At 39.7% G+C, this 20,695-nt stretch overlaps 2 protein-coding genes across 6 annotated transcripts in view; one reads left to right on the top strand and one right to left on the bottom strand.

Moving 5' to 3' along the window:
* The window catches only part of arhgef39 (Rho guanine nucleotide exchange factor (GEF) 39), a 360,851-nt gene that overhangs the window by 46,760 nt on the left and 293,396 nt on the right, over positions 1–20,695 (top strand). The window lies entirely within an intron of this gene.
* Positions 1–20,695, bottom strand: part of lmo3 (LIM domain only 3) — a 70,120-nt gene that overhangs the window by 44,981 nt on the left and 4,444 nt on the right. For all 4 annotated transcript variants that reach the window (XM_049567141.1, XM_049567142.1, XM_049567140.1 and 1 more), the window contains exon 2: positions 18,089–18,302. In XM_049567141.1, the coding sequence (XP_049423098.1) occupies positions 18,089–18,294 (206 nt within the window). In that variant the 5' untranslated portion in view covers positions 18,295–18,302. The remainder of the gene's footprint in view (positions 1–18,088; positions 18,303–20,695) is intronic.

Raw genomic sequence — 20,695 nt, 5'->3', positions numbered from 1 at the left:
GACATTTTTTTCAATTAGTGTCACACTACTATTAGTGAAGCCCAACACTCCCTGCACATATGTTTCACGTTAAAAGCCTTCCAGCAGGCTAGTGGGCACAATCTCTTACTTTGGAAAACTTTTAATTTGAAACACCTGCAGAGCACGTTGAGTTTCATTGACAGTAGCTTAATGGCATTCAAAAAACTGGCAAAATAGTAAAAGTAATATTTTTACACATATTCTGACTTTGTATCAGTTTTGTACTTTCTATTTGAATGAATCAGGTGGAGATAAGATAGATATATTAATTTAAATCAAGTTGTTCTATGTTCTTACTTTCTTTTCAATAAACATGTTTTCTTTTCCCGAGTCAAAATGTGGTCCAGTTTGGAAAATACCAAAGTTACCCTTTAACTTACTGGTGACATTGAGAGAGTAGCTATCATATAATTTGACTATTAAAGACCAAATAGAAATGTGCATCCTGTAGGGAGGTAACTTAACACACACACACACACACACACACATATATGTCTGAATGTATATATCACTTTAAAAAAGTCACTCAGTAGTTCTCACAACTCTCAGTTTGGTAAACTTCAGAAATAGCATAGTTAGTTAACAGAACTGTTCATTCCTTACCGACAGTATGTGGTTACATCACTGCTTTGGGTACATGCCAAGCTCTGTCATCAGTGGTAGAAAATACAGACCCAAATAGGTTTCTTATAGACGATCAACTGCCATTCTCAGGGATTGAAGAGTTAACAGAATAAATAATGTAGGAGTTTTCCTCCTCAGACAATCTCTGAGATCATCCCTCTCACTGGAACAGCCTGAACCATCAGACTCTCCTCTCAGTGACCGTGTGGGAGGAATCACTGCGGCAGGACACATCTCAAATCCCCCAAAACAAACAGACAAAAAACAGTAATGCAACAATTTTAGGCCTTTACGCTGAGGCATGAAAATATGAAGCTATAGGTCTGATAACTGCATGGGGGGGGGATTACCCCCATTCTGTTCCTCAGCACAGATCAGATCAAATCATAACATAGACCACTCTGTGAACTTTAACCCCACCAAAACCAATTTCATTTGAAGAGAGACGGGGTGAGAATCGCGCTGTGGTGTCGAGGACGTTGAAGCTGGATTTGTGATGCATGCAAACTGAGTGAAGCCTAAAGAAACCTAGTGAAAAAGGTTACAGGGAGGAAATTGCAGTCAGAAATATCTAAAAGGAACAGGAACATGTGGGATTCAGACATACTGTATTTCGGTATGAGTCGTGCTGTAAAGCAATTTCAGGGTGCAACATGCTGTCCTGCTTTGAACTGTATTTACTCGTAACCGCTGACATTTAGACCGCACTTTCAAACCTTAATCACACCCACTGAATTTCACCAAAACTATGCCGTTGTGCTGCTCAGCTGAAACGGCTATAAAACCCCCATGAATTCCACTAACTAGCGACGTCCCATAATTTGACTGGTGATTAGCATTTCTCCCATTTTCATCTCCGCTCCCCCCGCGGTGGCTCTGCACTCACAAGCTATCGCAATTTAACACTGCCATCAGAAGTTTAACGACAAAGCAAGGGCTGCAGAGAAAGAGACAGGGAGAAAGGGTGTTGAAAGTTATAGCCCCGACCTATTCATATTCTAATACCTTCAGCTCAGTGGTAAAGGTATGCTTAAAAGCGCCAGGTGGTGACATCTTAATTTTTCACGGCCGAAGAATGTGGCTGGCGCGGCTCTCCCCTCTCTCCCCCATGCATTATTCTTGCTTTAAGCAGCGCGTCTCCTCAGGGGGAAGGGGGGTATTGTTTTACAACACACCCAGCTGCGGCCTACTTGCCTTGCCCGCGGTTCTTTTCAAGGAGTTGTCTTGGGTGACCCCTCTCTCTGGCAGTTATTAATAATAACACGTGCCGGGGAATAGTTCACCTTGTAGCGCTGAGGCCGCCTCGCTGCTGCGTGTATGTCTAGCCTCATACAGAGGAGTCTCCAGGGGAGAAGGGGGAGAGAAGAAGGGTGTGTGAGTGTGAGTGTGAGTGTGTGAGAGTGTGTGTGTGTGTGTGTGTGTGTGTGTGTGAGAGAGAGAGTGTGTGTGTATGTAGGAAGGGGGGTGCAAGCTATAGGAAGCAAGAGCGAGAAACACACAAAAGACATCAAACAAAGTTTCCCCCTTGTATGTAATTAGAATCAGGTAATCATCTATGGCCCCTCTAAAGTGATGGAGAGCCTGATTAGCAGCATCAAAGAAGGCCAAGAGGGCTGAGACTTAAGAGGGAGATGGAGAGGTGTGTGTGTGTGTGTGTGTGTGTGTGTGTGTGTGTGTGTGTGCGCGTGTTTGAAAAAGATGAAGGAATAAGAAGGTAAAGTGGCGAGGCTGACAGACAGAGTGCTGCATTCTCCACCTATAAGTCCCATTAAAAGCTTGAGCAGGAGAGGCCCTTTCTGCATGCTGAGTGTTCTATTGTAATAACAAGCAGCGGAGGCAGGATTCAATCTGGGGCTTGAATGAACTGATGCATTCCAGGCAAATTCTTCCCCTCAAAGTGCTCAAGTGATTTTAAAAAAACTGCTTCTTTTTGAGGCCTTAAAAAAAAGAGATTTTGTCCTAAGAGGAATCTTTGAGTTAAAGATGAACCTCTGCATACCAGCTTTAAAACTTAACCTTGGGGTGTGTTTGTGCTATTTAGCACAGCTTCAATAAATGGAAAATGCACTTAATTTGAGAAAATCAAAAGTGTTTGAGCTAAAGCCTTTTGGTCTGTCAGTATGTGATTGACTTGACTAAACTGCGGTTAACGGAGCGCAGTTCTGCTGCTGTCACTGCAAAGAAAAACTAAAATGTGGCGAGGCACAAGGACAGAGTAAGTAATGATGGTGGCATTCACTGACACAGCAGGTACTGTAACCTTTTAGAGAACCACATCTTTCAAAAAGAAAAAATACAAACCCTTTCCATTCTCCTCTAGAAAAGAACCCCAAAAAACAATTACAGAACAGGTGCAGTCACTGGAATAAAAGACAGAAACATTATAGCCCTTATCCCACTGCACAAAAAACCCCACTAACATCTGGCTTTTTGATGTAATGAGAAATGTTACACCTGCATTCACACCTGGTTCAAATGATTCTGCAGTAGTCACGGTTATTTATAGTCTCCGGTTCTGATTGGCATTGATGGGAACACAACACCCGGGTGAACATCTTATTTTAGCCCCTTTTACTGGTGAGATGCAATGATGTGCCATCACAAAATACAATCCATCTACGTCCAAGCAGCACTCACATCATCGATCCAAATTAGTCTGCACTAAGTTTGAAGGAGCGACTGAATAAGTAAGAAATATATAAAGGTAAATGTGGCTACTATCAAGTTTTCACAGGCCTCCATGCTGCTTTCTACTGTTTATGAACCTGTTTTCTGGCCAGTCTATGATGCTGAACATGACAAAAAAAAACAAAACTCACACACACACAAACGCATATTCGTCTGAGGCAGAGCGGTGTACACAGCTCTGGTCTACTGGCAATGGGAAAGCAGTCCACAGCCTATTTTTACTAGTTTACCTATGTTAAAAAAAAAAAACACGTACATGCACAAATTTTGGTGGAAAAGGGATATTCATTTGATGTCACATGCTCAGTTAAGGTCATTCTATTGTTGGTTTCTCATAATTCTGTATTATTAACTGGTTGTTTACCACTGTTAATTTTGGTTAAATCTTTTACTTCTTGTACAAATAGCAGCGTATTTTGAGCAATGCTGTCATTCCTGAGTCCAGCATCTATCCAGTTTTGTGAAAAAATGGGTAAGTTATTGAGCGTTAGCACACAATCACTTAATCAAAGCACTAGGCTTTCTACTAACTCCAATATAAACCTGTCCTTGACAATATTTGATGCTAAAGCCAACTACTATAAAAAGCAACAAAATCTAAACAGGGAAGAGGTCGGAGTGGTGAACAGGTCTAACGACCACAGGACTTTCAAACAGAAGATTACAGTTTGTGTCCCGTGTAAAACGAGAGGTCAAGGTTTACCTATTTTAATGTATGTTATATAAGTTACATATGGGTGCCATGTGCATGTATCATGTCATGTATTTATGTCACATTATGTCTAACAGTAACCCTATATCAAACGTAATTATTTCAAGCCAAACCATGATCTTTTATTTTAAAAACTAACAAGCAGTTTGTCTCCTAAACCCAACCATGACCGCTTTAAAGCATTAACCATGTATTAAAACGTGTTTTGCCCAGGTGACCACTGAGTACTCATATGGATGCTAAAGGGTGTCTCGTGCATCAGTATCAGATGCCAAGGGGGCGTGACAAACCATAGGTATTTAATGACCTGGGAATGAGAGCAAGTTGACAGTCCTGTCCTGCACTGGGCCTGTGTCCCCCCATATAGCAAGTTTGAGTCCATTTAAAAATCACACAAGCTTTACATTACTACCAATCATTTTTCAAGCTGTCGAGAGTACAGCCGCGGATTTCCATTCTGTTGCATAAAGTATGTAAATTACCTTTGTAGAGACTTGTAAACATATGGTTATTCATCAGTGAACATCATGTCTGCAATTATTTTTTTGACAGACTGAAGTTATGTTATCATTGTGTGGCAATTTAAAAATCAACCTGCACTTACAACTTGCAACTAAGTAAGAAGCAAACATGACGTTCATCAGTGACCCTGATGCCAAGCAGAATGCTGATTACATTCAGTAATGTTGTCTTTAATATCTGCACAGAACAGCTACACCATGGTTAGTGGTATAGGGAAATATCCTGGCTGCCCATCTACCTCCCTTCATGCATGATCATCTAATATAAACACTGTTCCTAAGGATAGGGAGCAAGCTTTAATCATGGGAAAATACATAAAATTGCTTCAAAATGTTTAGCAGTGATGTGATGTATGGACTAAAAGTTATACAACACTACTGAGGTTGTACTCTCTGAGCAGAGCTTCACTGCAGCCAGAGTAGAGTAGCAGAAGACAAGTGAGCTGCGGTGTCATTGACCAGCGGCCTGGGTGAGGATGTCCTTGTGCCCTTCAGTGTTAGTTGGGAGAACAACTGAACATCTGCGCTAGTCATTAGAGAAAGAGGAGCTGGCCTGAATCTTTCAGCCTGCAGAGAATCAGGGAGGAGAGAGCTGATGACAAACTACACCCAGCTTCCTGCAAATCTCCCAGGAGCACGGCTATCGTCGAGTGAGCGGGATGTTGTGCAGTGGCTACTCTGAAATCACGGGCTTCTGGCTCTTTGTGAAGCTGTTTGCCATCCATCGCTGCCAAAACACTGACTGATCTAGCTGGGAGTCCGGTCTGCTATGTGGAATGAGTGTAATTTGGATAGAACTAAGCTGTATCTTCAGCCTGATATTCACGCTGAATGGCCTTTTAATTACAATTCCATTATTCAGCTTGACACTGACTACTCTTTTGCTGCTTCCTCTCTCTCTTTTGTGGGAAAGGGGGGCTTATTTTTCATAACCAATCACCACTGAGTGATGTGTCCTGCTGCTTTTACGTCATTATCAGTACAGCTACATTAGCCAGTGTAAAGTTAACAACAATCATTCCTGCAGGCCTAAAAGGAGCCTGTTAAAAGCTTGTATTCAGTCATTTATAGTGGCCAGGGTTCGAAACGTGCATGCGCACAATAGTGCATATATGATTTGAGCTGTGCACTTAATTTTCAGCTCTACATACACTGGTGCACATAACTTGTTATAGTTGCCAACTCTTATGTTTTGATTAACATGAAAGGCGCATTTATACTCCCTGTACATATGAAAAGTTATACGTCCATTTCAAACATTTTAAACGTCACTTCCCTCATACATCCATGTGTTCCTTATATTGTCTTCACGTCACGTCACTACAACGCAATTTTTTTGTGTTGACTCTCTTCATATGCACATGAGATCGCTGAATTGATAAATGAACTTCCGCCGGTACATCCTTGGCGTCATATGTCCCCAGAGGATCTTGATGCTGATTGACTATTGCAGTGTGAATTGGTCACTGAAGTTCAGATTTTTCAACTCTCGCAACTAAGTATACGATGCTAAATAGCGCTACTCGATTCATTCCCACCGCTTAATTTGCCTATAATGCATCATTTGCATCACATCCTGTGTTCATTGCACTGCCTGGCAGGAATTCTCATCTAATTGCATCTTTACATTGGCTTTCTGTGTAATTCACTCATACAAATTGTTTTGTTTGTGACAGGAGTGAACACAAAATTATTTTAACATAGATATAAATAATAGATGGCACTAGAGGGCAGAGTCAAAACTTTCACGCAACGAAACTGACGATGGAGGAGGTCATAATATTGTACATTTAAACGGAGGCAGCACTAGCCCTTTTTAGATAGGAATTGTGCAAATTTGCAGGAAAGCCCAATCAGTCTTTTTTCAGCATTGGCAGTATGAAAACAAAATCAGGGAGTGCGGCAAAATGCTGCCTGCCTAATCTTGTTTATACAAAATGTGTCTTTTTCAGGGCAATGGGGGGGCGTGAGCAAGTAACAAAACGTGTAGCTCGGCATGTGGCGTAAACAGTGATGCGGGAGGGAAGCCGTGGCTGGTCAGTCCTTTGGCGATTCTCTCGTAATTTGGCCCGTTCTTCACCGTTCCTTTCATCTGACGATTAACGGACTCTTCGTTTGCGAGGGCAAGGAGGGCACGCAATTCCTTGTCTCCCCAGTTGCTCATCTTTACAGTGTCTGTTAGGTTTGCATTTCCCTCTTGCTACTAGCTGCTCGCTAATTCCTGCTATCAGCTGTTTCCTATTTATCCATCGCCAGTGGGTCGCACGTGCGGCGTCATCAACAGTTCCTCCCACAAGTCTTCAACAGCCCCTCCCATTGCGGAAGGCCGCCTCGGTCTGTTTAAACTAAAAGGGTTCCGCCAATATGACTACCCTACGAGGCGGAAAATTAGGCACCTCGGATCAACTCGCCAATCCGGCTCTGTGTGTCTAAATGCTCGCAGCTTGCCGGCAAAATGGCCCAACATTCGCGGAAAATCTGGCAGTATAAAAGGGGCTACTGTTGGGAGAGCAGCTTTGATATAACTAATACTAATTTAATACTAAAATGTATCACTACACAAGGCACTTTATATTATATTTTAGTGCCTGTTTTATTTAGAATACTGATATTTTAATGGGAAAATCATGAAAAGCTGTAATCATGAGAAGGTACTTGAAGTGTACAGGTCAATAATAAGTCAGAAATATTTAGTTATTGATAAATTAATTAATGTGAAAATATTAATTTAAAATAGAAGAAAAGAAGTCAACAAAGAAAACCTAATATGATTAGAAAAAGAAAGTTTCCACTGAAGTTGCTCAAAATGTACCTTTTACTACATAACAATTAAAGTAGTTTCACTTTACATTACTGTAATTTCGCTTTAATATTGATCAGATGCATCTGCAGCTAGATCAGAAGCACAGATAAAGAGGGACTAATACACTAAATGTTGCAGAAAAAATGTTTTGCTGCAGGTAAAAAAATAATTTGTTGCGTGTAATTGGAAAGGTTACTTCCACCAGCGCATGTAAGAAGCATTTTGAGTGTGTATGGTTACCTTGCATCCATGTCAGTTATTATAGTTATCGTAAGAGTTATTGTTTCAAACTGATGTTAAATATGCTGCTTTTATGTCACGTATGACTCTCCTCAAAACTCCACAGCTAGCAGTATTTATCTATGTTGTTTAAATATGTTTGTTTGGAACATAATGATCATACTGAGTGGTTTATGCCACAGGAGTGGTTTCATACTTATTCTGCTGTGAAAACAACCAACTTTACCAACTTTATATCCAATGTGAACTCAAGCTAACGTCCAACCTGCTGCTCCTCATGCAGCCTGCAAAAAATTTCAAACTTTTTACAGCTATCTTTAAAGTCTACACTGAAAGAGTCTCTGATACTCACTAAACAGATTCTTGCTGTGTGTTCAGACTGAATGTGAAGCTAATTTTAGAGATGGTGCATATAAAGCCAATGCAAAGACACAAGTGGATGTGAATTTGCTCTGGGCATCCAAGAGCACTGGAAGTGTTTCAACCTCACACAAAAAATATGTGTGCTTATCTTGATCGTTCAGGTGCAGAGAGAAGAAGAAAGGCACAAGGGTCTGGAGCGACATGACAGAGAGAACTGGAGTTCCTGGTGACTTCTGAGATCAGTCAGAGGCTAAGCGCTTACACAAGCACACACAAATAGACTCCACACATACGAACTACAATTCTACATTTGGTACATTTTGGAGCGATCTAACACCAACTGCACAGTCCAGAGGTCAAATTCACACAAAATTATTTTTGCCTCACCTTCAATCTGAATAGGCTTTAGGTCTGTAAAGCTACAGTTAGTAACTTTTATGAAAATAAGTTTTTGTCGCATTTGGTAAATGGATCTGCACTTGTACACCTCTTCTGACCACGTGTGCTTTTCACACGACAAGTAACATTCACACATTGGTGGCTGAGGCTACCATACAAGGTGCCACCTGCTACTCAGTTGTATACACACTCACACACCCATGGAGCAGCCATCAGGGGCTCAGTATCTTGCTCAAGGATACTGCAAAATGTGGACTGGAGTAGCAGGGGATTGAACTGCTGACTTTCCAATTAGTGGCCACTTCCTGGGCTACAGCTGCCTGTTCAAATCATTTAAAAAAGGGGAAAGGGTATGGATGGTATAGAACCCCTAAAGTCCCAAAAGGTTGTTTGTTTTTTATTTGTTTTTTTTTTTGTTTTTAATCTTGTGCACACAAGTATTATTTTTTTTTATAAAAGTTACTAATTGTAGCTTTAGCATGGAAAATATCAAATATATAAATATGAAAAAAATATTAACAGTGAAATAAGGAGAACAGTAAATGAAAAGTGCATGTTATTGTCACTTTTAGCTCAAATTGAAGCTGTATAAGCCAACATTAAAAAAAATGTTCAGAGATCTGGCAGACGCGAATGTTGCCAAGCAAAAAACCCCAGAAAACAATAACAGAAATGAAACAGACAAACAAAAAATTAAAGAAAACAAAAAAAGAGAGAGAGAGAAAATATATGGATGGTACGGAGTGTCTAACGTACTGAAAGTTTTTTTTTTTTAAATCTTGTGTGCACAAGTTAGCCATTATCTTGAGACAATGAATAACAACAGGCAAACTTGCACATAGGATGTAGTGACAGTTTTAACAAATATGACTAGAATTTTTTTTTATTAAAGTTACCAACTACAGCTTTAACATGGAAAATATCAAAGATAAAAATACAAAGAAGATACTACAGTTAGGTAACAAGAATAATAAGTGACATGTGATTAAAGTAACTTTGGGTTCACAGTGAAGCTGTATGAGTCAACATAGAAAAAAAGAGAGATGTGGCTGAGGTGAATATTGCCACAATGCAGAAAAAACAAAAACAAAACAAAAAAAAAAAACAGAGAAAAGGTATGGATGGTATGGAGCACCTTCAGTTCCAAAAGGTATTTTTTTGTACACACAAGATAATAACTTATTCCCACCAGATAATTAACTTGAGCGCACATATGTGCAAAAATATCACCTTTTGGCACTTTAGAGCCTCCGTAAACAGGCCTCTGCATCAGTATAGTGGATGTTAAAACAGTTCAGAATCTGGCCTTAAGCACTTCATTTGAACGTGCCTGTCTGACCTAAAAAAAAAGTATTTTGCCACTTTGTGAATAATCACACACTGAACAGTTTTTTTTTATTAAAGGTGTGACACGTGTTCATAGGCAAGAATGTATCTTAATGAGATTTATGAAAAGAATAGATGAGTTTCAGACAGCCCGAGCCTTTTCTCCTCACTCCCTGCCGCTACCTGGAGATAAAGCTTGACTTGATGTCACAGTCACGCCTGATGCCAACATACAAACTGACAATGCGTCATAAGCCCGACGTGAGATGAAAAAAAGATACATTTTTCATTTACATTTACATACATGGTTATACAAGGTGGCTGTAGACTGCAAAGTTGATTCTGAAGGAGGAAAAAAAAATGCAAGTTATTACACCGAACCATGCTCTACATGTTGGTTATCTCTCACTGATAGCCAGCTTTCCAAAACGTTAATAAATCCAGCCATGTTGACGGCTCTGTGAGTTTGCTTGCATTTACAATCTTAGTAAAACCACTGTAGAGGAAAATTGAAGTTGGATTAAAAAAATGAATGAATAGATAGATAAATAAATAAGTGTTCTCCTGGTGCTGTCTTTAAAATGGATGCCTGGAATTTACAGTTTTCCATTAACTGATGCCCAACAGCTTTTTCACGCCTGCACCCGGCCTTGGAGCCAGCGATGGTGCTGTGTGTGTGTGTTTGTGTGTGTGCGCGGTGGCACTCAGCAGGCCGCTGTGCCGCAGTCTTCATTTTCTCAGCGTTTTTTAACTTAAATGTGTCAGTCTGTCTGCTCTCCTCCCTCCTCTGGGCTTTCAAACATTATCGCTCTGTACTGTGAAAATCACACATCAGCATAAACAGTGGTGTCGTGCTATTACCAGTATCATCAATGGAGGCTTTGGTTTCAAAGGGATCATTTGTTGATAAAATGTTCGTTCTGCATTCCTCCATATTCAGAGAGAGCAAAGCACAAATCAAGCTCTGGGAGATAATACCTGTAATTATGTTTGCAGTCGCAGGTTTATGAAGGGATGGCTTGGTTACACACACACACACACACACACACACACAAATTCCTCTCTGTACATCACATTTGATCACACAGGGACTGCTGAAACTTGAAGTTTTTTCTCCCCGTATCCTCAGTTGTTTGTGCATGTGTTGCGATAAAGGATTATTATTTCTCTGCTGGTGGGATCACATCGCTCATGGTTGTAGACCCCTGAAGAATTCTATTAACCCTGGTTATGTCAGGCCTAATAACATGCCACCCTGCTAAGCAGAAAAGGATTGACTTGGAGAAGAGGGTGGGGGTGTATAATGAAGGCCCAAATAATTTACTGTTAAAGCCAATGGAATATAAAAATGGACTAAATGTGGAGTCATCCTTATTTTTTCCTCTCCTGTCGCTAACCTGGGCTGACAGACTGAGATAAACATAAGTAGAAATAATATATTTGAGGTTGCTTTTTGAGTAAGGGAGCGTGTGTGTGTGTGTGTGTGTGTGTGTGTGTGTGTAAAATTGTATTGCTTTGTGATGCTGCAGCCATTGATTGCCTCAGTGATGGAGCCTGGCTTTCTTTGTTGCTCTGCAGATCAGATGTGGAGTACTGCGGTTTGCTATATTTGCCATTCATTAGCCAGCAGTGAGGAGATGTCAGGGCGCATTCACGGGCAGGCCACTCGCGTGATAGCGAGCGTCAAATCAATTCAGTCACCTTGAACTTTGAAGATGAAAGAATAACATGTTGGAATTGGTCTTCCTCTTAGCCTGCACGCCTGTTCAGAAATGCTCTCCGGGCCTCGCTGATACTGTATGCATTGGTGTTGGGAAAACAATGTCCACATCCACTGATTCATTGATGACATTTACAGTTTTTGTCCTGAAGCTCTGCTGCACAGGAGCAACCAGGGCAAAAGAAAAGGACCTGTGGACACTTTTCAGAGGGCCTAGTACACAGTTTCAGGTGTGGATAAAGTTACATGAGACATCACACCAAACACTCTTTCACAGAGGAGGAAATGAAAATACAGAATATTTGTTGATGATTTTTTTGCCTCTAAGACTGACGTGATATTTTGCATTTGGTGCATTTTACCAAAAATTACAGTTTCGCACTGTCATCATGGATTCATTTTTACCAAAAGAAACCCACACTCAACTTTACAAACTGGAGGCAGGCTTGCTATTCCAAGTGTAGAAAAGTTACAACATGGTTGTATTTTATATGGGTGGCGCCACATTTTTAAGTATAAAAAGTAACGGCAAATATCCGTTCCAGTATATCCCCTAAACTGATTCTGCAGCAGTGCATCACGCACCATGAACTGCAGCAGTAAACCACCGTGAGCCCATAAACAAGTCAAGTATCTGTGGTTATTTTACATATCTGTACGTTGTTTTTAGGCTGGTAGTTACAGACGGGCGTGCTAAACAAAATGCTTATGTGCTGACAGATTCTGTGTTTCTGTGGTTTAAGATGAGCTACACCAGAGAATATTCAAATTAAAATAGATTGGTGATGCTCTTTTGCCCTAATGTTAATGAAAACTCGACCCTTGGCAATTGCTCATATTCTCATAGAAGGAATCGTATGATATCCGACAAAAAATTCACGCACAACAGTTCATATGATATCCCACAAATTTGTGCCCCATGAATGACATCACATCCTTAACGTTTTGTTACGTAATCAATGTAAAGTCATACAGTAGATGTTGGGTTTAGGCAATACAAGTAACTGAGGTTAGGTTTAGGAAAAAAAACATGGTGAGGGCATACCTTAAAAGGACTCGGATTTCACACGGATCTGAACACACGACTCCAGGGGAAAGTCTGAGATCTATTCCCAGTAGCGCATTGGTTACCTGATCCCAGCCTTTCAAAATGCATGGGATATGTACCAATTTGGGTGCACTGCTTTTCGTAGGAAAACACAAAAAAATTGTGAGAACAGAACACAACTGATTTGCTCCTGGTGCTCTTTACCACTGTTTTGGGAAAAAGAAAATAATGGGAGCAGGCAAACCAGCTTAAAAAGTGATACATTTTCTTTATTTAATAAGTGATGTCCGGTGGATCTAACTTATTTTCTGAAGTGTAATTTATGTGGATTTTGAAAAGTAACTGACAAATATTAGGCAAAATAGGGTAACTTGAACTTTTAAAGAAACTTTAAGGTGTTAAATTTGAGAACAGAATTTGGTGTGGTGGGTGGTGTTTATTTAGCTGGTGGGCCATCATGATAAGAGTATGCATGCATAATATGATGTTAACTTCACTACTGAAGAGACTTGATGATCACTAAAATTAGGTGGGGAAAAAGTGGATATATTGATATCAGTATCAGTTATTGGTCAAATGAATTGTTATATATCGGCATATCAGACATCCCGTTTATCAGCCAGACACAAATGTCCAACATGGTGCATCCCTAACCTATAGAAAACATTGTAACATGTGTAAATACTGAGCTTCATCGCTCTGCTTTTAATTATTCATGACTGGACTGAACAGTAAGTGTTGAAACTGAAAGTGTTACATGTTTATGTATTTATTATATGTGATACATGACCTTTAATACCTTAAGTTTATAATAGTGGGGCTCTGAGACTAAGTGGATTTCTCAAGGAAACACAATGAGTTTGTTTAGTTTACCTTTCACAATGTCTCCATGTCATTTCTGACACATCTAATGTCCATTGCATAAGGTTAGCCAATGCACACAGAAATGACTGGTTCTCTCTTTATACATTATGTTGACAGCAAAGTATGTTTACCACTGATTTGTGAATTTTTAACTTGATGTCTGAAAAGACCTCAAGATGATGACACAGAATTATATTCAGGAACTGCGTTAAAGGATAAATCTGCCGCCATTTTGTATGTTCTTATTGTCAACAAATGGTATGAAAAGACCTAAATCAAAAATGTGTTAGTCTGTCTTTCAACATACCCACTGGTTTGTACTAAATACATACATACAAGAGTGGTTCTCAGTTCATTTTATTAAAAAGCTTAGTAAATTCCTAAAACAGCTGGTCACTGTAGTTTTTAACAAATATTATTCAAACAGAAGGGAAATGGTGCATTTGTTGGGTACTGTTATCAGCAATGGATTAATCCATATTTGGAGCTCTAAAGAGCACGTGGGACAGCAGTACACCTTCAGCAGCAGTGTGTGTTAATGGTAATGAAGGAACATGTCACCCAGTTCAACAGTAGTTAAAAGGTGAGCTTTGTCCCTGGGTGGAGGTAAATGTGTAGAACAAAAATAGAGAATTGAAAGTTTTGCATCAGTGACATTTTAATTATCTTTGAAAGCAGATAAACTAAACACCGAACAAACACAACACTAAGCACCTGTTACTCTCTCTCTGTGTTATTGTGTAGCATCAGACTGACCACCAGCTGTGGTGCTGATGAAGCCTCTCTACAACCAACAAGCCCTGCGAACATATTTAAAGTCACCATGTTGACGGTTGGCTTGTGGAAACCAAACAATTATACATTATAGTAAACCACTAAAGTTACTTGGCAGCAAACATTTGAAGTCCTTTGCTCATTTGCTGTAGGCTTACTGTAGCCAATGTACGCACAGCAAAAAACAACATAGTCTCACAGTGTAAAATGGACACAACCTTTTAACAATGCTTTACACAGTGGTTGATATTAAATGCATGGAAGTTGCGTGTTGGAAACATGTAAACAATGCCAATGCAAAGCCTATTAAGAATGGTCATACTTTCCAACATGTTTTTAATGTGGTTAACATTGTGACACAGTCACAGTTGGTTGTGAAAAAGTAGCAATTTGGTCAGATTTAGGGTAAGAAAAACATTTCCCTAAATTGAGAGAGCAAAAAAAAATACTTTGATACGTTTATGTAAAAACTGTGGTTTCAGCTAAAATAACTACATACAGGATGTAAGTGACATTACCTCCATACTTTGCATAGTAGCCAAGTAAAATCCATAAAGTCACCTGACTATGTTGACTTTAGGAGAAAAAATGTGGTTTCAGTTTAAATAACTATGTATGGGATGTACGTAAACTTCAAAAATTTGTGTAGTCACCTAAATTACATACATAAAGTACTTTGTGTAGAGGTAAAGTCTATAAAGTCACCTGACTACGTAGACTTTAGTGAAAAAAAACAAAACGTGGTTACAGTTAAATTAAGTATTTACGGGACGTAAGTGACATAAACCTCCGTACTTCGTAGTGTGCTTACTCTTAGTTACTTTAAGCACATACATGAAGTACTTGGTGTAATTACTTAAAGTACGTAAATACGTTGACTTTTGGTTTTTTGGGACACAAACAACAGTCTCCTGGTTGAAAGTTCATGTTTCTTTGACTCATTTACCACCTTTTCCACCCACCCTATATAATGTTTCACGCTTGTGTGTCAACCACGACAAAAGAGCCTTGTTGATGTTACAATTGGCATTGTTTTCATCTTACCACATTGTCATTTTAGCACGTTGTGTCCACTTCACAAATGTTATGCAATCTTCTTTACACTAACCTTTAAAAACACTTCGAGCAGAGGGTTTAACTCCACTTTCTTGACCACTGACCAAACACAGTTTTTACATGCTTTACACTTTACCCCTCACACACACACACAAACACAGGGGGAGAAATCTGCACTTCAGTCTTTTGCTCAAGGACACCTCAACATGTTAGACAGGGAGAGCAGGTATGAAACCACCAACCCTCAAGTCAATAGATGATCCAAGCCACCGCCTCAGCTTCGGCTGTTGCCGCATTACCCTCATATATTTTTTCAGTCACTTTTTCGATGTGAAAATGTATAAGGTGTATAAAACAGTTAGATGGAAAAACATTTTACTTAATAATAAAAAGGGTCTCCACCAGCAGCTGACGGCTGATCCAGCTGGTGTGAGTGTGCAGGCCAAGTAAGTGAGCCTGACTGCAGGTTGATAATCCCTAAGTGAGGCTCAAAACCTTTTGGTTATTCTCCAGCTCAAAGCATGTTAGTCTACAGCACCCAACAGAGTGTGCCGGGGCCTGCAGCAGGCACACAAGACACACACGCACACACGTGCCCCACACACACACACACACACTGTGTGCCATACATGAGCTAAAATGCAGATGTTGGGGATTTTTTTTTTTTCAGAAATATCACTCATTGGGTCTATAAATAGCATCAACAACATGAACTGTTGGGTTGTTTGTATGCAGGAAAATCATAAAATTATGATGTGTCAGCAAAAATACTATGACCTGTCATCCCATTGTGATTTTAATAAAGACACGTCTATCACTATTAAAACTGCAGTGAATGTTGTAAAATTATGTCAAGTGCAATATACAAAGAAGACAACGTTAATCATCTACAATCTTGCCTCTCAGAAATCAGCTCGTCTCCCACCTTTCTCCAGCTGAATGAAGGTAAATCAGACATCAGTGTGTGTGTAGCCCATGTCTGTAGAAAGCTTTACACGTGTCAGGCCTCCATAAACTACAAATCCTTATGTAAACAAGTCTAAAGCCAGCGGCTGTTTGTCTCACAGCAGGTCTCAGTACGACCACCACCACACTGGCAGCTCTCAGGAGAAAAATGATCTTGTACTCGCTGACTGAAACAAATCTCCATCTTAACCAGGCGCGCTAAAAAGATTTTTTCTTTTTTTTTTTGCTTTGAAATATATGTTTAAATTTTCTGTTGGTGAGGAGAGACGATTATTTTAATAACTTCTGAGAAAAAAAGTCAGTAAAAAGACATAAAACAGGCAAAATTGTACATGAGAAAATTCCACCTCCTATTCACGTATACATTTTTTTGTTTAAAGAATGTTTTAAGGCTCAATTAATTCATTTGAATCACATAAACTAAAGTACGCTCACATGTCACACTTGGTTAAAGACGCAAAAACAAAAGTTTGGGAGTAAGGCCAACTTTTGGTTAGTGTATAGATCATAGACTGTACATTTTATATCAACTGGACTATCACTCATTCTTAACAAATGACACAAAACTTGACACAATTAGGCTGGAAAAATATATTTTAAACAGTTATTTTAAACAGAGTTCTGACCATTTAACCTTGTAATGGACCAACCTCCCACTGATTACATTTTTTCTTGAGTAGCATTCATGATGGATGTCAGAGGTAAGATCTGATGGAGTTGACATAAAGTTCTATATTTATTAATTTCACTGTAGTCGTAGTGAGGCGTCATTTTATTTTTCAAAGTTGCTAGTTCTTTTAATGTAGATCAAAATACTCATTTTAAACCATAATTTTTATTTAGTTTGGATTTGGAAGGGCTACGGAGTTGACATGTTATGGCTGAAACACAACCGACAGCAATATTATTTCAGGACTTCATCAAAATACAGAAAGCTTATCACGGCCTGAGCAGCATTACCACCTTTTTGAAAACCAGGAAGTGAGACAGGAGTCCTTGTGATATAGCTCAGCCCTTTTATGCCTGATTAAATAAAGTTTTTGTAGAAATCTGTCATCTTTAAGGGGCCAACATTTTCACAAAACAAAAAATATGTTTTAAGACAAATGCACATGTTCTAAAAATTGAGGGACAGGTGTCCCCTGCATCCTGCCTGGATCTACGCCTACACTTGAACTAATGTATCCATAGTGCAGTTCCTTAGTTTTATCCCACTCCCTTTACATATAGTTTGATATCAGTGTAAAAGTTATTCATCAGTTGTGATGCTTTTGATAATAATTATGTTGACGTGAACCCATGACCTTTGTAATGCCAAAGAGGTTAGTCGAACAATTTCAATGTTGGTGATGTGATGTATATAAATAATTAAATGTCTTGATTCACACCAAATGTGTCTTCATTTTCAAACAGCCCTGGTTATCTTAGGGGAAAAAAAAGGTGCCATAACAGCCATGTGTGAGGCTAATTTGAGACTGTGAGAGGCAGATGAAGAAAAAGAGTACAAAAATGCAATTTATGGAAATGGGGCCACATGAGACTCCTAAGACAATTCTATTGATGTTTTGCTGAATAAACAAAAGGCAATAATTAAAAAAATACATTAAAAAGATAACAACAAAGTATGCACAATCTTTATAAATGATGAACTTGGAATGGCATACCATGATTAACATGTCAAATTTGCTGCTGTCTAATTGAGATGAAATAATTTTTGGGTTGTGACTAATTCTGAGGCCTTAAAATAAGGACACAAACCAAAACCAAAGGACAGCCTTCCTGTAAATAAAATGCTGCCTGTCCTCCACTCCATAAAATAAACAGGAGCCCACCCTGCATTCTAAAATGTGTGCAAAGTGGATTCCAGTGGGTTCACACCCCTGTATACACTGTGACCACACTGTGCGTTATCTGGCTGGTAGGCAGTGTCAGTTGAACGTCACACGGACGCTGTCTTTCTTACCGTAGGTAGTCTCTCCGGCACAGGATGAGGTTGGCTTTGGTGTAGAGCGTGGAGCCCACCTCGCCCAGCCTGCAGTCGCAGCAGGCACACTTGAGGCAGTCCTCGTGCCAGTACTTATCGAGGGCCTTCAGCAGGTAGCGGTCCTTGATCTTCCGGTTGCAGCCGGCACAGCCTTTTGGCTTGGTGTCCGGCTGGACGGAGAGCATTTGTATACCTGGGAGAAGCACAGAGAGAGGCTTCAAACACTCATGGAACACCAGCGCGCTGACCGAGGAGGAGGCGCACATTTCCTTATGGCAAAAGAAAGAAAATTTGAAGACAAGATGAAGCTATATGATCATGCAAGGAGTGTTTAGTTTAACAGGTGACATTAAGAAAAAAAAAAAGATTTCAGCTGACGAGAAATGATAACAGGTAAGGGGGGCAAAATATAGTTCTGCACTTGATTTCATTGTGCTCCTCGATCTTTAAGCAGCAATGGTGTCATAGGTCCAATGTTCATGTATTTAACACAGATTTAAAGTAACACTAAAATGAAACAACAGACATGTGAAACTAAGCATTGATAGCATTCCTATGGCCTATTTCTTAAGTGTCAAAAAATCTGGACTGCTATACAGCAAATTAGGCATCACATACTGACATTTTCAACACATTATGTGTGAAAATAAATGTCATATTTTTGTCACTTGTGCACAAAAACACTGATGGATTAAAATCCTGAAATGTGGGTCTGGAAACACAAAATATGCAGAGCTGTGTGTCCATTTGAGACTGCACAATTCGCAGATGGTCTTAAGTGTGTTGTGTGTTCACAGCGGAAAAAGAACAAAAATAAGTATAGTGAAGAAGTTAGCACGCAGACTTTGCGTTCATTTGCGCTGTACAAGGAGCTGCAAAAAACAAAACAAATTTGTAGGTGATAAAACAGCTTCGGGAAGGTGTACATTAAGTCCCAAATGATCGTGTCTTAATTCAAATAAATTCTGAACAGATTTTGTGTTCGGAGAGTGTTCACACAAAGTGTACTGAATATGAAGTCCAGCGTACTACAGGGTACTTACAATCAAGTGAAGCAAAAAAAAAAAAAAAAAAAAAAAAGTTAGTATGCATGCTAGAGAACACTTGATTTTGTTGTGTGCTGTTGCCCCTTAATGCCACGAACAAAGCAAACCGTGTTACAGTAAATATGAAAATTTCCAGTAAGGAATGATGTACTGGAGACGGGTCGCGCTTCGTGTTTACTTCTAATTGAAACAGTTGATTTCACTGATCAGCACGTTGGTGGGAGAGGACGATTTGGTCTGTGAGGAAAGAAACACTTGTGTGGAGATAGTTAGAGAAGAGCTCTGCACTGATCTGGCCACACAAGTGTGGAGGTCATATCATTGTGGAAAACACACATTCATAGCATTGTTATGGAAGACGACTCTGCTAAATGTCATTTAAATTCCTTATAATTTAAAGTATTATTTCGACAATACTTAAAATTCAGATTTATGAGATTAAAGGTCGTCCCTGTTAGAGTACAACAAAGCCAGAGTGAACGCAGCCTGCGACCAGTCAGATCACCACAAACCAACACTAACAGCACAACAAGCAGCCCACACAGACACAAAGCCACAGTTTCACATTTCTTCCAGGACACTTTTTTTTCTTTTCTTTTTTACATTGACCTCCTCTGTGTTTAAAGGGGCGTGGCTTTAGGCGAGGGGGGCTTTGCAGCGGCCTGTATTGTTTGGCCTGAGCTGACTGTGGAGAGCCTTTTGTTGGCCCATTGGGGGGCGAGGAGGTGGAGATGGAGGTGGGTGGGGGGGGACAATGTGGCTTCGCACCAGGCCTGGAATTAGTATTCTCCTACCATTCCCCTGAGGAGAGGCACACCCCCCACTCCCCTTTGTCCCCCATTCAACACACACAACACACTCAATATTTCTTAGAGTTTTGGTTGTTTTAAAAATCTGAAACTTTCTTTTAAACATTTTAGCTCAGTAGGGTTTTTTTTAATTGTTGCTACATAGCATTTCAAAGATTAAATGGTACAGAATGGCAACTAATGAAATCATTACTGCTGAACATTGGTGAAAGGATGCTGTAGTGTTTTACTTTTCTGGGGGCCGGTGGGTTTCATTAATTTCACTACAATTAAAGGACAAAAAACTTAAAAGTTGTTGCAACCCAGTGAATTTAATGTCATCTTTCATGACTGTGTGTGAATGCAGTTGTAAGTGCAAACACTTTGCACTGACTGCATAACACTAATCTCCACTGGAAGGTTTCACATTTCTATGAGTTGTAATCTAATGTTGTGAATGAATAAACCGGTGGCTGCTTTGACAGTTTAGAAGGACACTTGTTTTCAAACGAAGTATCCTGAAAACTATACCTGAATTGCCTTCAAAGCCAAACACTGATGGTGTGCTGCTTTAATTTAAGAAATGTCACCACACATATTTTTCCTCACCTGCCACACTTTATATCCAAACAAATCTATATGTTTCAGTAAGAACTCATTTGCAGAGACATTATCAAACAGGTTGCAGTGCAGTGTGAGCCGCTCAGCTCATTTGTTCCAGCGCGTTGGGGCTGTTGATTTGTTAATTGGCT

This window comes from Epinephelus fuscoguttatus, linkage group LG22, assembly GCF_011397635.1.
Source record: "Epinephelus fuscoguttatus linkage group LG22, E.fuscoguttatus.final_Chr_v1".
Lineage (NCBI taxonomy): Eukaryota > Metazoa > Chordata > Actinopteri > Perciformes > Serranidae > Epinephelus > Epinephelus fuscoguttatus.
The sequence above is the reverse complement of the archived record's forward strand: the minus strand, read 5'-3'. Positions and strand labels throughout refer to the sequence as shown.